The following is a 17558-nucleotide window of genomic DNA, read 5'->3' as shown; positions in this document are numbered from 1 at the left end:
TTGATAAATTGGAGAAGCTTCAAAGGAGAGCTGCAAGAATGATTAAAGGATTAGAAAACATGCCTTTTAGTGATAGTCTCAAAGAGCTTAATCTATTTAGTTTAACAAACAGAAGGTTAACCGGTGACTTGATTGAAGTCTCCAAGTGTATACATGGGGAACAAATATTTAATAATGAGCTCTTCAGACTAGCAGAGAAACGTATAACATGATCTAATGGCTAGAAGTTGAATCCAGACAAATTCAAACAGGAAATAAGGTGTAAATTTTTAACAGTGAGTGTAATTAACTATAGTCCGCAATTAGCAAAGATCATGGTGGATTCTCCATCATTGGATATTTTCCAAAGGGATATTCTCTAGGAATTATTTTGAAGAAGTTCTATGGCTGTTTTATACAGGAGGTCAGACTAGATCATAATGGTCCCTTCTGGCCTTGGAATAATTTAGTATGATAACAGTGTTGGACTTCGTAGTGCTAAGCTCTGTCTGCATTGTTGACCTTTACACCAACGCACTCTTCTGAAAATGTTGACCTGACAGTTGAAGTGCAGATGTGAAACCGGCCCTTCCTTTTTCTCCAAGGGCTATCTATGCTTTTCTCTCATGAAGTGTTGGGTATTACTGGCTAATCAGCAGGTCCAGATCTGGCACCCTACACCGTAAATGTGGACAGCGGGGATCCTGTTTGAGATTTTTGTGCAGCCCTGTTTGGGTTTGGATGCGCTATCAGTGCAAAGGGACACAGGCGCACGAACCTGTCTCGGGAAGCAGGCAGGACTGACAGCGCGGCCCCGCCCCCAGGCAACGTTTCATCTCCCCCCACCCCAGCAGTTCCCGCCCGCGCCTGAGCGCAGCCGCCACCGCGGAGGAGGTTTGTCCTTCCGCTGCCGCCGTCTACCGGGCGGCTTCAGCCAATCCGCGAGACTGTTTGGGGAGGAAGAGGCGGGAGCCCAGCGGGGTGCTGCGGTCGAAGCTGGTTACCGCTCCGTAGGGCTGGTGTCTCTCGCTGCTGCCGTCATGGAGGATTTTTCCGCCAAGTTCGTGTCCCAGAAGATCAGTAAGACTCGCTGGCGGCCGGTGCCCGCTGCCGCCCTGCAGCCGCCCGAGCTCTTCGCTACCGGCTCCTGGGACAACGAGGTACCGGCCCCGGGGCAGCCCCGCGCGCTGCGCCCCCAAATCCCCTCCCGCCCCGGCTCGTGCTGCTGCCGCGCCCCTACCCGTGTGGCCGGGCCCCAGTTCCTGTGGCCGTTACGCGAACGTGTGGCTCGCTCGGCTCTGCCTGGCTCGCGCCCTTTATTGCCCCCCCCCCCCGGGCAGGCTGAGAGGCGGCCGAGCGGCGCGAGTGTGTAACAGCGGTACAAGCCGCGGGGTGCTGCGCCTCGTGCTGCGGCGGTGCCCAGCGGGTCCCCCACCCTCAGAGCTGTGCCCGGACCCTCCGCCTCACCACGCTGCGGGGGGGCGCGGGCGCTGGCGCTGCCTCTGGTGCTGAAGCGCTGGGACCTCCTCGAAGCCTCCTGCGCCGGGGCCGGCGTGGTTCTCTGTGTATTTTCAGGTTTCAGAGTAGCAACCGCGTTAGTCTGTATCCGCAAAAAGAAAAGGAGGACTTGTGCCACCTTAGAGGCTAACAGATGTATTTGAGCATAAGCTTTCGTGAGCTACAGCTCACTTCATCTGATGCATTCAGTATTTTCAATTCCTGGTAGGTTGAACAGAGACGTTCATCTTTCTCAGTTCAATAAATTGAGCACCATACATCGAGTTGTGTGAGGTTTTAAGAACTAAGCTCCTGGTTTCTCTTCATGAAGGCTAAAGCTCCTTGCTGGACACTGTGTGTTTGTTTCTTTGCCTAGTTCCACGACCAAAAATTCCTCTTCCTTTTGGTGTGTGCTGGTTGATTGGCTCTCTTCTCCTTAGAGAGAGCTGCATTTAATTGGTTATGTAGATTCCATTAATTGCTTAGCATTTTGCAGGATTAATAAGCTGTGTAAGTACAAAAAATTATGGTATGTTAATTTTCTCCAGGTGCTTTGAATGTATTTAATCTACCTCTATGAAAATACATCAGCTTGTTTATTTTCCCAAGGTAGTCTCTTTGGGAAGAGAGAAAAAGTTGAGCTGACTTATTGTTTCTGGCGTAGCTGTAGATGTGTTTGTTGGTCCCAGGATATTCGAGAGAGAAGGTGGATGAGGTAATATCTTTTATTGGACCAACTTGCTCAAAAAGACAAGCTTGTTTCTTTTACCAACAGAATTTAGTCCAATAAAAATGTTCTCACCCACCTTGTCTCAGCTGACTTATTGACAAGAGTGTCTTAGAATATTTTAAAATAAGCTAGCTTCACTCTTGTCATACAGGAAAACAAGATCTCTGTTTGGTCTGTTGGAGACTTTGGAAGTTTGGGTCCCAATGGGGAGTATCAAGGAGAACCACAGCTGTTATGCGATATCAGACACCATGGTGATGTTATGGACATGCAGGTAAAATAGTTATATTCAATGGCTGTTGTTTTTCTTTTTTTAATAAGGATTTAACACCACTTTTTAAGAAAATTTTAAGTATCAATAGAATATCAGAATATTGAGAATGAAATAATTTCTTCCTGGGGGTTATTGTGTAAATCAATTTCCAAACATCAGTTTTTGCATGTGTACATTCTGAGATTATCTAACAATGAGTAAGACTGCTGCAAATTCAAATCACTTGTGTTTCTGTGATAATGTCCTCAAACTGTAGCAAGCTTAAAATATTTCTTCTTAGTTTTTTGACCAGGAAAGAATTGTAGCTGCTTCATCAACAGGAAATGTAACAATTTTCCGTCACCATCAAAATAATCAGGTAAATAACTTGCTGTAGACATAACTTGCACTTGGTTTCAGCTGCTCCTTGCTTATAGTACAAATCATTTCAGTGTTAACAGAGACATGACTTCTCAGAACTATCAAAACGTGAAGCAAATGAACTCATGAGTACTAAAATCTGTAAAGCAAGAATTAGGCTAATTTTTAAAATATGGAGAATAGTCAGATAGTACTTCTATAAATGGACCTGTGGTAACAACTGGGCTTACACATTTACCTAAATTGTGAACTTTATTGTAGAAAGTATGCATACGTTCATAAGAGATTGCAATAACCCATAATAACAAATGGTAATAGGAAAAGATATAAAAAGCAGATAGCATAACTAAATTAGTCTAAACAAAAAGGACAAGTTAACAAGTATAATTTTAACACAATCTTTGAATTATGTTCAACACAGAATGTGAAGCCAAAAGTTGTTAATCCAAAAATGGTGTGTCAAATACTAAGTCTAATTAATAAACAAAATAATGAGGGAATGGGGTATTCCACCGATTGTTCCCTTTTTGGGTCATTAAAAGAGAATTTTTTGTGTGGAAAAAACAAAAATAAAAACAGATGACAGCAACTGGAGCAAGCTCCACCATCATGGCTGTCACCCCCAACTGTCTTCTGCACTCTGGAACTTTTTTGTCCTAAACCTGAGTGATGTTCTGATCAGACCAAGCCAAAGAGAAGAATACTGATGACAACACCACCTCACTCAGTTCTAGCTGAATCCCAAACCCTACCTAGAATGAAATGGGATTGGACTTTGACAACCGCTGCAGCTCACCTCAATTAACCTCTTCTTTTTTCCCTGAAAGTTTTGGACTTGAACAACAGCAGCAATGACAGTTCAGACCATTTTAACCAGCTTCTTTTCTTTTCCCCCAAAAGGGAAGTTATTACAGTTTTTAATACCATATAAGAGACTGTCAAAGAAGGGGGTTTTCCTTTCTCCAGTTAAAAGGAAAGGGAGCAAGAAAGCTTGTTAAAATAAAATCCTTACTTAATACTTTACATTTCAAATGCTTTAACTGTTTTTCTGTCTCATGTATCTTTTAATAAAAGGTTAAAAGGATTTTTAATGGTGTGTTTGCCATGGTACTAAGCTGGTGTATGTATACCAAAACTCCAGGCCTTGTTTAGTACTGTTCGGTGTTGAATAGTGACTGGGTCATGTTAACATCTTTGGGCCCTTTATTTCATCTAAACCAATCCAGCGGACCTTACGGTTGTCTGACAGATGACTCATGTAGGATTATATGAAGAGCCATGTTCTAGACCAGGAGCGGGCAAACTTTTTGGCCTGAGGGCCACATTGGGTTTCAGAAATTGTATGGAGGGCAGGTTAGAGGTGGCTGTGCTGCCCCCCACCACCCCATCCAACCCCCCATTCAACCCCCCACCCCCGTTCCCCGACACCATCCACACCCCCGCCCCCTGACCACCACCTCGAACTCCCCTGCCCTCTATCCAACACCCCCGGCCCCTTACCGCAGAGCACTGGTGGCTGGCTGCCCAGAGCGTTGCACTGGTGTAGTGTAGTAAATTGCTCTCCATAACTGCTATCAGTAGCACATTCCTACATGGAGCACTACACTAGATACACCGGCAGAATGGCGTGCTGAGGCTGCGGGGCAAGGGCCCGGGCTAGACTCCTGGGCCAGGAGCTCAGAGGCTGGGCAGGAGGGTTCCACGGGATGTAGTTTGCCCATCTCTGTTCTAGACAGACTCCTTCCTTTCATGAATATGTCGGCAAATAGTCTGTTCATTGAATGTTTATGCATATATAAAAGTTACAATGGTATGTTACTTGATTTGTGTAGTAGTTGCCATACTTCTGAAAGAATATTGGCCTATTTGTTGTTTTTTGTTTGTTTTGTTTTTAAAGAGAAACATGTATGAGTCTAGAACTTAGATATAACCTGAATTTATAAAGCAAGTACACACTTAGCTAAACAGGATGTTTCGTAACTGTTGGATTTATTTCCTGATGAACATGCTGTCTGATAGAAAGACAGGCAATATCTGAGAACTCTACAGTTCCACCCGTAAATTAACTTTCAGTATTTGTTTTACTTTATTGTGTAGTTCTGAGAACAACTAAATGAGAGAGGGTTTTTTGGCAATAAATTGACTTCTTTACTGCCATAAACCAATTATTTGATCTCAAAAGTCTATGCTCAGTATCCAGACCTCATGAAGACCCTATATCCCTGATAAATATCACTGTGTTGAAATACATGTCTCTGATCATAAAAATAAATATGTAAATAGATTCCGTTTCTTGTCTGGCAGGATTCTTACGCTTTCTAGAGCTATTGCTATTCAACATGTCTCTGTTAGGAAGCTCCAGTGATGGAGCTGAGAAGAGAGCTTGGTCTGGTCCATCATGCCCAGAAGGATAGTGGCTGCAATGCAGGGTTGTGCATTGGGGATTAAAGGGGAATGACAGATCTGATCTGTAATGATGTGAACAACCCTTGAAATAATGTAGTGTGTGCCCTGGTTGTATCAGAACTAGTTTCTGATCCAACTTCTTTAAATATTTCAGAAGCTTTGGTCTCTAACAGCGTCACAGGATTGTTGGTTAGTACTATTGATAAATTCTCCTCTTTACTTCTTAGACTTTATCTGTAAACCAACAATGGGAGAGGGCCCATTACCATGTGGATCCAGATACCCCTTTCTATGGTGGAGCATCATGTACAGGGGTCATCTGCAACAACCCAGAAATTGTCACTGTTGGAGAAGATGGTCGAATAAATCTTTTCAGAGCTGACCACAGGGAGGCTGTGAGAACTATAGGTAGGCCAAATAATCCTTTTTAACAAATGTGGTCTAAAGAATTTCAGTCTCTACTCATCAGGTGACAGTCCAAAAATGTAGGAATGTTTTTGTTTTATGTCTACCTAAAGGAACACTATAAATTAAAAAAATTAGCTTCTGGTACTATATTGGTCCTTCAGTTCTCTTGCCATTTTCTCTGGTTTTGCAATTACATTTTCTGTCTGTGGGGAAAACCCCATTCACACAAAAGAAACAACCATATAAGAAGTGAAATTTACAAAGTAAACAAACTGAAAAATAAACGTTTCTCTAATCTTTCTGTTACAGTAATATTGAGTAAGTCCCCCACTTAAATGGTATCTAAAAATATTTTCAGGGTTTTTTTTTTGTTAAGTTGATAACATTCTTTTACTTCCCAGGCAGTTCCAGCTGGACGTGGTATGTTTCACTTTTTATCTGAAATTGCACTGTTAAACAGCTGTTGTGATTCACCCCAGATGTAGCTGCATTTTTGGTAGATGAAGGAATCCAAACTATAATGAGTAAGCTAATGGGCAAAGTGTTTTGGGATCGTCTTATGTGAAAGACACTATAGAAATATACAAGATGTATCCTAAAAATATGTGATGGGGATGGTAATGTTCCGTTGGGAATTCCTGTAAGAGATTTTTAATCTCTTCTAGACCGAGAATTCTATTTCTGTCTCTGCTATGGAACACGAGACAGGGTGACGATTTATAACAGACATCGTATTAAATGTGTAATTGTTTTGTTCAGATGATTTAACCCACATAAATTCTGCACACTTAAAAAAATCTTACTGTTAAAAAAAACTGAAATATAGATATAGGATTATTTACCACTAATTCCTAATAAAAGGGGAATTTACTGTTTAGCTAATATGTCCAATATATGCTAAATAGTAAAGTGCTAAATTATGACAATTTGCAGTAAGTTCTGCTGCAGGGCATGCACTTAATATACATCAGAACACAAAAGGGAATAATAGGGAAATAGAAATAAAAGGGAAATAGTTTTTTATAAAGAGACAGAGTATGTGGGGAAAAGAAATAATGTGCCAGAATGTATTTTTTGTTTAGATTGTATGGACAAATTTCCTTGTCAGTGAAACTTGTCTTAAGTGACACTCAGTGGATGAGCAAAACTTGCTTCTCTAGTATGGATAGGGGAAATGAGAGGATATATCGGAATGGTCTCAAGATGGGGTTCCCTATAAGAAATAGCCTTCAGTGAAATTTCAAAGTGAAATACACACTAAATTAATATGCAATTGAAGTTGAACTTAATAAACTTCAATTGGGCAACTGTGCTAACTGCTGTTCTAATTTATTTATGAATAAGCACATTGTTCAGGAATGTAATTCCTCTCTATTTCTGATTGAATAGATTGCAAAGCTACTATCTTCAGAAGAAAAACTAGAGGGGAAGTCTATGTAAATATATAAAAGGCAGATATTAAGTCATGCTAAAAGGGTGCAAACTTTCTAAATTCTTCTTGTAGTTAGTATATGCTGAAGTTTTAATGGAATTGGCCTTTCCTGTGTTTGTGCAGTATGCACAAACTGTAGTCTAGTTCACTTTTAAAGAATATTCTCTGGTTGTCTACTCTCAGCTGAACACAAAAGAACACATTCATTTAAATGCATGCTTAACATGATAGCTATACAATTCAGGTAATCTCCATAAAAGAAAAACAGGGATACCTCCTGAAGAATTTTTGTTTCATCTTAAGCATGAATTAACAAGTACAATGCAAAAGCATCTAAAAAGGAGACCAGTACACCTTTTATACACAATATTCCATTACAGTAAAAAACAAAGTATGAGCAATACAGAAAACATAAGTTAATAAGGACACATAGCGTAAGTCAGTCAATTAAGGCACTATCTTCTAAACTCCAAAAGAGTGACCAAATGCTGCTAGATTTGGCTTTCATCTCTGAAGGTAAATGATGGTATTCGTAAAGTACTCTTGAAATATTTTAATGAAAAACAAATATTTTTAACCCTAACTATGGGGTTAACAATAGTGGGCGGTGCTGTTGTAGAGAAGACCTATTGAAGGACAGATGACCTGCTGGATGGGCATCCTGTAGGTGGTGGTGATTGAATAATAAGTCACCTATTGGTAAAGATTGATGAAATGGCACTGAAATCCTTTTGTAGACAGCTGTTTAATTTATCATAGTAGCTGGAGTTGTGGCTCTTATGGAACACAGAATCACACTATGAAAAGCTTCACAGCCTCCAGTTGTGAAACAATGGACTTGGGATATACAATATATCCTTTTTGAAAAGGTCTGTTGCAAAGCAATGGCGCATGCCACAAACACTGACTAAATGACTTCCTTTTGTCAACCACTTGTAGTAAATCTTCCCAAGTCAAAAATTAGATCTGATTCTTCTAAAATAATTCAATTTATAAAGCACAGACCAATAACCTGACTGTCAGTAACAAACTAGATGGTCTGTAGAGCATGCATATCTTTTCCTATGTACCTTCAAGTATTACTTAATTTTTTGTAAACCCAGTAAAAATAAAATTAAAAATCTGGTTCAATAACTTTGTTTAAACAAACTCATAGTAGGGAATTCAGGTTAGGGAAATGGCTTCCTCGATAGACTTCGGGAGATGGTGTATCAATACAAACACATTGTGGACACAGAGGAAGCTAGAGCATATTGGAAAACTCTATTATATATAAAGGGGGAGGAAGGATGTTCTTAGCAGTGAGTTTCAAGAGCAGCTGCTTTGAAAACTGGTGAAGTTTAATCTGCAGACCATGGGTTTTTGACAGATAAAATGAAAATAGATGTTAATAATGCAAGCACTTAGTTTGAAACATTCGTTGTTTAATCAATATTTTCCTAATCTCTTCCTCTCGCAGAAAACGCAGATAGCAGTACACTCCATGCAGTGACTTTCCTTCGCACAACTGAGATTTTGACAGTAAATTCAATTGGACAGTTAAAAATATGGGACTTCAGACAGCAAAGAAACGAGCCATCTCAAATATTTTCCTTGTAAGCTTTTTATTTTCAGCTTGTATTTTCCAGTAAAGACATCTTAAACAAGAAAACAAAATCTATTGCATATAAATCTCTTGGACTATACTTTCTTCATAACAGGTGATACATAATTGAATTTGGATATTGTAATTGGAGAACTGCAGTGTTTACATCTATAGAAATTTTTCTCCCATCTCCTCTGAATACAGTAGATTTCTGGTTAGGAAAACCGCATTGTGTAACACTTGGTACTTTTAGCCTTCAGAGTGCTTTATGAACACTAATTCTCTGTGCTTTGTGAGGTAGGTAAGAAATTGAAATATAGGGCCTGATCAGAATCCCACTGATGTCAATGGAGAATCAGGCTTATCTAGTGGGTGAGTGACTAAAACTCCCTTTGCAGCCTATTGTGTGTTAGAATTGGAATTAGGAATGGATGTGTAACAACCCTTTGTAAATATAAGTTTATCTGTACTTCTTACCACAAAGCACCCTTACACTTCTAGTGAAATATTTATTAAGCTTTTGTAGGTGGTCAATAATAAACCACAAGGTACAGAGCCTGGTGCCTCTCTAATTAGTGGTCAATAACTTAATAAAAAAAACAAGTTCCAGTGGGTGTTAAATTGTTCTAGCCTCAGTAGTAAGATACTCCTGGTAATTATACATCAAAATTGGTAATTATATTAATTATGATCAACAGTATAATACTTTGGGAGGGAAAAATGGTTTGAACAGGAAATTATTTTTGTTTTCCCCCTCTTCACAGGACAGGTGACAGAATTCCACTACACTGTGTTGACAGGCATCCCAACCAGCAGCATATTGTAGCTACAGGTGGCCAAGATGGAATGTTGAGTATCTGGGATGTTAGACAAGGCAGCATGCCAGTGTCCCTGCTCAATGCTCATGAAGCTGAAAGTAAGAACCTAAAGAGAAACAGATATTGTATCTCCAAATCTTGTCCAGAAATATTTAAACACTGCTTTTTTGTGTTATAGCTACTAAATGTGCGTTCATCGACACAGTTTGCTTCCAGGCTTATTCTTTGTCTAACAGGAGCTGGTTAATGTTGTATGTTATGGCTAACTAAAAGTCTAGTCAATCAAGAAATAGAATTGAGCAAGTGGTTTGTGTTTTGTCTAACGCATCTTATAATGCCTTTAAACATATATTGCTCTGTGTGTTTCTATAAGAATTGCATATTGGTGGTCCTTTGCTCGTGTAACATCTATTAACATTTGATAGGAATCACATAAGCACCGAGAGCAGGATTATAGTAACTGACAAATTTGAAAATGTGCAACTGAGTCAAGAGAGAAACTTAAAAAAATAGTTTCTAAAAATATTCTTTGGGATAGGTTTTTTCGTTCGTTTTTGTGGTTGGGATGTACCCTCAAATGATGAAACATAACCACTTCTACTGGCAATTCTGAGAGCATTAACTATGAGGGAGTAGCTCTTTTTCACAACATTGTGCTGGAAATATTCCTTGAGAGTTGCAGAAATGTATTTAAAGATTTGGGGTAAAATTTTCAAAAGCACCTACGTCATTTAAGATCATAAGTCCCATTGACTTTCAGTGGGACGGAAGATTTTTTGAGAACGTTGCCTTTTACGTCTAAATGTCAACTTAGTTTATGGCAGAGGTTCTCAAACTGTGGTCCATTCCGGTGGTTTGCAGATAGTTCCCTCGAAGGTGCGCGCCTGGGCGGCCACACAAGAGAATGAAGGACCACCCACCTAATTAGTGGAGCTGTGCAGGCGTGGCTCCACTAATTAGGTGTCTGGACCCTGGAAAAGAAGTACATGTGAGGTGGCAGCCTTGGGAGGAATAGGGGGTAAGTGGCAGGGGGAAGTGGGGTAAGAAGAGAGGGGTGGGGGGAATTAGGGACTTGCAGGGCTGTGGCGGCCAGAGGAAGAGGTGACTTTCCCCAGCCCCAGGGCTGCAGCTGCCAGGGAGAGATGGCCCTCCTTTGTTTGTAGAACAAAACAAACATTAATTATTGTTGTTTTTTTTAAATATAGCGCTTTTTCCAAAGTGCTTTACAATAGCTAATGGTACAAATAACATTTAGAAAGATCATTAAGTGGTCTGCCGAGACCCTCAGCAATTTTCAAGTGGTCCGCGAAAAAGAAAAGTTTGAGAACCACTGACTTACAGGGGAAAATGTACACTTATTACACTCAGCTTCTTAATTTGAATGGGGTGAGGCAGGGGAAAAGCTACCAGTTTTCTGTATATCCATTGCATTGAATGTATAACTTTGCCCAAAAATTCACACTAACCATAACTTTGGGGGCTTGCTTATTGATATATTAGCCAGGTTCTAGCTGTGGGTAGAGTGATGCATGTGATATTAAATCTACTGGCTAATCAAATTGCATGCTGTCAAGTATGGGAGACGGATACAAAAGTGTTGATGAGTCGGAGGGTACGGTCAGGTTGGTCTATGCTGCTCCAACAGCCCTCTTGGGGGCAATAAGTAAAGAGGGAGTTAGTGTGCAGATTGTGAAAGTATCAGGTTTATGCCTGTGCACCTTTTAGAAAGACAGTAGTCCAGTTCTTGGCTTCTGATGGTCCACCCCACAGAAGCCTACTAGCATCTTTTAGCAGATGACAGAACGAGGAGTAATGGTCTCAAGTTGCAGTGGGGGAGGTTTAGATTGGATATTAGGAAAAACTTTTTCACTATGAGGGTGGTGCAACACTGGAATGCGTTACCTAGGGAGGTGGTAGAATCTCCTTCCTTAGAGGTTTTTAAGGTCAGGCTTGACAAAGCCCTGGCTGGGATGATTTAACTGGGAATTGGTCCTGCTTCGAGCAGGGGGTTGGACTAGATGACCTTCTGGGGTCCCTTCCAACCCTGATATTCTATGATTCTATGATCTCTTCCACAACTCCATCTGAGCTACAGCAAGTACTGGCTAGATAACCTGGCTCTGGTGGTCTTTGTCTTACCACTGATCTCAATAACAAGAAAAGATTATGCAAGTATAGTAGTGTTATTTCTCGCTTACATCTGCCCTGTCCTGGCATTCATTAACTTGCACTGGATTTCCCCCATTGGTGCAAACTAATGAGATTTTACTGTATCTTGCATTTGTTTTCTAACATTTCATGTGTGACACTTCATGAAAGTTGATACAATAGTATGGGTTCTCTTCTAATACAAATGGGTTTTAAAATATATTCCACTTTTAAGTAAGCAAATTGAATTTTGGTGTGGCAGGACACAGGTAACTTAAACATTAAGGTGAATGGAGGAAAGTATACAGTCTTATGAAGTGTATATAGCTTAGTTAATGCATTCCTATTTTTGTGTCCTTTCCCCTTCTTGTTTGTTTTTTGTCTATCTAAATTTAGATTGTAAATTCTTCGAGACGGGGACCTTTTTGCCTTGTTTTATGAGGCACCTAGCACATTGCTGGGAGTAGAATAGATGATTCAACTTCAGATAGGAGAAGAGACCCACAAAACCAGGGGAAACAGTGAAACTGGGTATACATGATGCACAATGTAAACCAGGGAGAAAATTCTTTAGTCTTTCAAATAAAGTAATCTCAGGTTTCAGAGTAGCAGCCGTGTTAGTCTGTATTCGCAAAAAGAAAAGGAGTACTTGTGGCACCTTAGAGACTAACCAATTTATTTGACCATAAGCTTTCGTGAGCTACAGCATCTGATGAAGTGAGCTGTAGCTCACGAAAGCTTATGCTCAAATAAAGTAATCTCAGATATTATTTAGAACAGTGACAGTTAAAAGTTGAGTCAGTTATGGAGGTTAAGGCCAGAAGGAATCTCAAATCATTTGGCCTGACCTCCTGTATGGCACAGGCTATCAACACCACCCAGCAACCGTTAAACCCAACAATTGAAATTAGACCAAAGTATTACAGCTCCGAGGAGGCCAAGTTGTTGATGTGCCACAGGCAGAGAATAGGAGGGACTGAGGTGCACCAGTGCCTCTGCAATGACCGAGAAATGATTGCAAAAGAAGTGGGGGTTTTGTGTATGGGTTGTGTGGTTTTAATTTTGTTTTGTGTTTTGGTTTGGTGGGTGTTAAGACAGAATGGAAGCTCTATAGACAGTTTAGTTCATCTCCAGTACATTGAGTGAGGAGTTACACTGAACACCTTGATTTGGAATTTCCTTGTTTTCTTGGAGAATCAAACTCTTTGATATTATTTTAATATAGATTTGTTTATATAATCATGGGTAATAAACATGAATTGCTTGACTTTTGTAGTGTGGGAAGTTCACTTCCATCCTTCCAACCCAGATCACCTATTTACATGTTCTGAAGATGGCTCTCTTTGGCATTGGGATACCTCCACAGATGTATCAGAAAAGCCATCTTTTTTCCATCAAGGTAAGTATTTTTGATGCAAATTTCCTTTTAGGAAGGTGAAGATCTTAGGCTGAGTTCGTGCAGAGTAGTTAATTAATTGGCTTGAGGGCACTATTCCGTACTCTGATCATTTATATTGAGGGCTGTTGAAGATGGGAGTATGATTATTTCTTATTAGAAAGAGATGGTCTTAGTGGTCCTCTTCAAGAGAATTTCAGGGCTTTCACTTGTTTCCTTAAATATTACCTCATATCCGATGTGAGTGCACTCACCAACAATGGGTCAAGGGGCACACCTAGAATTTTCACAGCTAAATCCAGTTCACTTTCCAAAAATCATAGCTTTATTGATTTGGAAGGGCACTAAATGCCATATAACTGCATATATCCTTGAGGGAGACTTAAAGAATGGTATGGATAAGATTCTGGAATACTGTAATAAGGACATAAGGAAACTGAACTATGAATAAGGGAATTGTCTGTCTTTTAACTGGACAAATATATTAGAGACTAAATGGAAGACTTTTTATATACCTGTTGAAGGAAATGTCTTGTCTAATAAACTAGACAAATAGGGCTGCCAAGTGATTAAAAAACTTAATCGCGCTATTAAACAATAATAATATATCGTTTATTTAAATATTTTTGGATGTTTTCTACATTTTCAAATGTAATAATTTCAATTACAACACAGAATACAAAGTGTACAGTGCTCACTTTATATTTTTTATTACAAATATTTGCACTGTAAAAAGAAATATTTTTCAATTCACCTCATACAAGTACTGTAGTGCAGTCTCTTTAGTGTGAAAGTTGAACTTACAAATGTAGAATTATGTACAAAAAAAGGCATTCAAAAATAGAACAATGGAAAACTTCAGAGCCTATAAGTCCACTCAGCCCTACTTCTTATTCAGCCAATCGCTAAGAGAAACAAGTTCATTTACATTTATGGGAGGTAATGTTTCCTCCTTCTTATTTACAGCATCACCTGAAAGTGAGAACAGGCATTCACATGTAGCCAGCAATCGCAAGATATTTACATGCCAGATGCACTAAAGATTCATCATATCCCGTCATGGTTCAACCACCATTCCAGAGGACATGCTGATGACACTCATTAAAATGTGTTAATTAAATTTGTGACTGAACTCCTTGGGGGAGTGTCCTGCGGTTTTACCCACATTCCCCCATATATTTCATGTTCTAGCAGTCTCGGATGATGACCCAGTACATGTTTGTTTTAAGAACTTTCACTGCAGATTTGACAAAACGTAAAGATGATATCAATGTGAAATTTCTAAAGATAGATACAGCACTCGACCTAAGGCTTAAGAATCTCAAGTGTCTTCCAAAATCTGAGAGGGACGAGGTGTGTAGCATGATTTCAGAAGTCTTAAAAGAGAACACTCGGATGCGGAAACTACAGAACCCGAACCACCAAAAAAGAAAAACCTTCTGCCGGTGGCATCTGATTCAGATGATGAAAATGAACGTGCGTTGGTCCACACCGCTTTGGATCGTTATCGAGCACAGTCTGTCATCGGCATGGATGCATGTCCTCTGGAATGGTGGTTGAAGCATGATGGGACATGATGAATCTTTAGTGCATCTGGCATGTAAATATCTTGCGATTGCTGGCTACATGTGAATGCCTGTTCTCATTTTCAGGTGACATTGTAAATAAGAAGTAGGAAGCATTGCCTCCCATAAATGTAAACGAATGTTTCTCTTAGTGATTGGCTGAATAAGAAGTAGGGCTGAGTGGACTTGTAGGCGCTGAAGTTTTACATTGTTTTTGAGTGCAATTATGTAACAACAAAAAAATTACATTTGTAAGTTGCACTTTCACGATAGAGATCAAACTACAGTACATGTATGAGGTGAATTGAAAAATACTATTTCTTCATCATTTTTACAGTGAAAATATTTGTAATGAAAAATAATAGAAAGTGATCAGTGTACACTTTATATTCTGTGTTGTAATTGAAATCAATATATTGGAAAATGTAGAAAAAATCCAAAAATATTTAATACATTTAAATTGATATTCTGTTTAATAGTGTGATTAAAACTGCAATTATCATGATTAATTTTTTGAGTTAAGTGCATGAGTTAACTGCAATTAATCGACAGCCCTATAGACAAATCATTGTAGGGGAAAACATATTTTAATGAAAAATGAGACTTAATACTAAGAAGGTCAGATTCTGCTGCCTTCTGTTTTCATTCTTGTCCTCATTTCTGGAATACAAAATTCCACCTCCATGTAGAAACAAAACTCACAACATAGTGTTGTTGTAAAATACACTGGAAATTTCTAGTACAAAACATTACTGTACCTAAAAATAGGGAAAATATTCAGATTTTCTTGTGAAGTAAATCCTCCTCTCTCCTGGGCTCAGAGGTTTGAGGGATTTCTATATCAGGGAAAGCTGATATAACTGAGACTAAATAATAAATCTAGTTGCACTCTGCTTCTCAGTTGTACCAGGTTTGCCTATTACATACCCTGGATTCTAAACAAATAGTTTTTCCCTCAGTCTATCTCTTCCTCCAATCTTAATCTTGTAATGAAATCATAATTCTGATTTTGTGAAATTTGTGACTGTTTCTTTCCATAGCAAAGTCAAAACCAGCTGTATCCTATGTAAAGGATAAGCAGGAAATTTGGGGGGGGTGGGGAGTATGGGATGGGATGATTTGGATCAGTATCTTAAACACAAATCTAAAGCAGCAATAAACATAGGAAAATACCTTCTAAGCAAACTTCTTTCAAACTGAAATCAAGCTTGGATCTGTGCAAGTTAGTTAATCAGGAGGTTAATATGTTATTTCTCATTGTACCCTAGGAAGGTGATTCCTTACTGTTATGATGGCATTAGCTCTCAGTTGAGGGGAGATCTGGTAAAAAGCTAGTAAAAACTAGCTATTCTGACTGACTTCTGTCAGTTAAATAATGCAAAATATTTTTTGGTCCACTGGAGACTCATCTAAGCCCATCAAATCAATTCAATCTGAAACGCAGACTTTGGTATTCCACCATTTTCGCTGAATGCTTAATATGCCACCCCAATCCTGAATTAAAGTAAATAAAATCAAAGCTAACTGGTTCTTTTTTTTGTTTGTTTTTTGTTTAGGTGGAAGAAGTACTACACTGCTATCACACACTGCTAACCAGTCTGTAATAAGTGCCTGGCTAAGCAACAATCCTACCAAGGACCGCATGGAGATCACCAATTTAGTTCCAAATCAGACATTATCTGTGAATAGCTTGGATGTTTTAGGACCCTGTCTAGTATGTGGTACTGATGCAGAAGCCATTTATGTTAACAGGCACCTTTTTGCTTGAATATACTTTGAAGCGACACTCTTAAGTAGTTTAACTACCTTGAGAACTAGCAGGAAAGGTCCTGAGGATTCCAATTTTTTAAAAATGAAATCTTTTACAGAAGCCTGTAACATAGGGGCCTTTAATGCAGTCCTAGTAATGCAGAGGGAAAACAAGCTATATAAGGCTCTTGAGAACTGTTCCATCACCATTGATGCTTATGCATCCAGTGAATGAAATAGCATTTACCATATGTTATGTAAGTGCACCCTTCTTTATTGCCCACTACCTTTTGCATTTCTTATTTGGCAAGCAAAAAAAAACAATCAGTAGGGAAATAAATTGTATTTTAAATGGTCTAAGGGTGTTATGATAGCTTTGAAGTCCCTTAATGTTCATGCTACTGTAATAACACTAAAGTATTCATTCAAGGCCAAAATTTAGGATTCTTATGTTCTTTTAAAGAAGAAATATTACTTTTTTTTATTTGAAATTTTTATATTTAAAGATCCCCAGACACTATTAGAAATGCAATTGTTATGCTGGTGCATGACAACTAGAAAGGGAAACAGAGTTAAGTGAAATGCAAAAAGGACTGTTTTAAATGGTGAATGGTTAAGTCCCATAAGAGTCTAAAAATCTTGAAGCTGTAGTAATCTAAGACAATGCTAACAACACTGATATAGGCACGTTAAAATTTGATGTGGACATTGTGCCTGTACACTTCTGATTTGTTGAAAAAATTGTTTATAAGTTAGTCTTTATGGGTGCTGGACAGACATCTGACAAGCATTATCCTATTAAGGTTAATTTCATATGATAAACAATTTTTGACAAAGCTTTAGTCATGAATTTTGTCCAAATTAATGGAGTACTAAATCTAAGTGTTACCCAACAGCTATCATAAAAACGCCTAACTTTTCAATATTATTATTCAATACTAGCTTTTGTAACAAGGAGCCCTTTCTACAATGTTTTTAATAAATATTTTTTCCACCAGAATTTTGATTACTCGTTCTTATGCCTTAGCTTTTATTATAAAGTGAAAGATAATTTTGAATGGCCATTTTGTAGGAGGCGAAACAACTTATTTTTGGCTTAGTTTGGTGTTACAATTGACTGATAGAAGTTGATCTTAATATGCACCATGCCCACTTTAAGGTCCCACAATGTGGTTCCACACTGGAACCATGGGCCTCCTGCACAAATTACC

The 17558-nt window shown here is 38.9% G+C and overlaps 1 protein-coding gene across 1 annotated transcript; it reads left to right on the top strand.

The window, feature by feature from the left end:
• The first annotated feature begins 924 nt into the window (after positions 1–924).
• Positions 925–17347, top strand: NUP43 (nucleoporin 43). The gene is made up of 8 exons (XM_084623713.1): positions 925–1139; positions 2358–2480; positions 2761–2838; positions 5474–5654; positions 8546–8681; positions 9436–9587; positions 12914–13036; positions 16155–17347. Exons 1-8 carry the CDS (start codon positions 1020–1022, stop codon positions 16364–16366), a joined length of 1125 nt encoding a protein of 374 aa, XP_084479839.1. The 5' UTR covers positions 925–1019; the 3' UTR covers positions 16367–17347.
• The last annotated feature ends 211 nt before the right edge of the window (positions 17348–17558 follow it).

The sequence above is a fragment of the Lepidochelys olivacea genome (genome assembly GCF_965140295.1).
Source record: "Lepidochelys olivacea isolate rLepOli2 genome assembly, chromosome: 3".
In the NCBI taxonomy this organism is placed as follows: Eukaryota; Metazoa; Chordata; order Testudines; family Cheloniidae; genus Lepidochelys; species Lepidochelys olivacea.
Note: the sequence above shows the minus strand (reverse complement) of the source record. Positions and strands in the feature narration are given on the sequence as shown.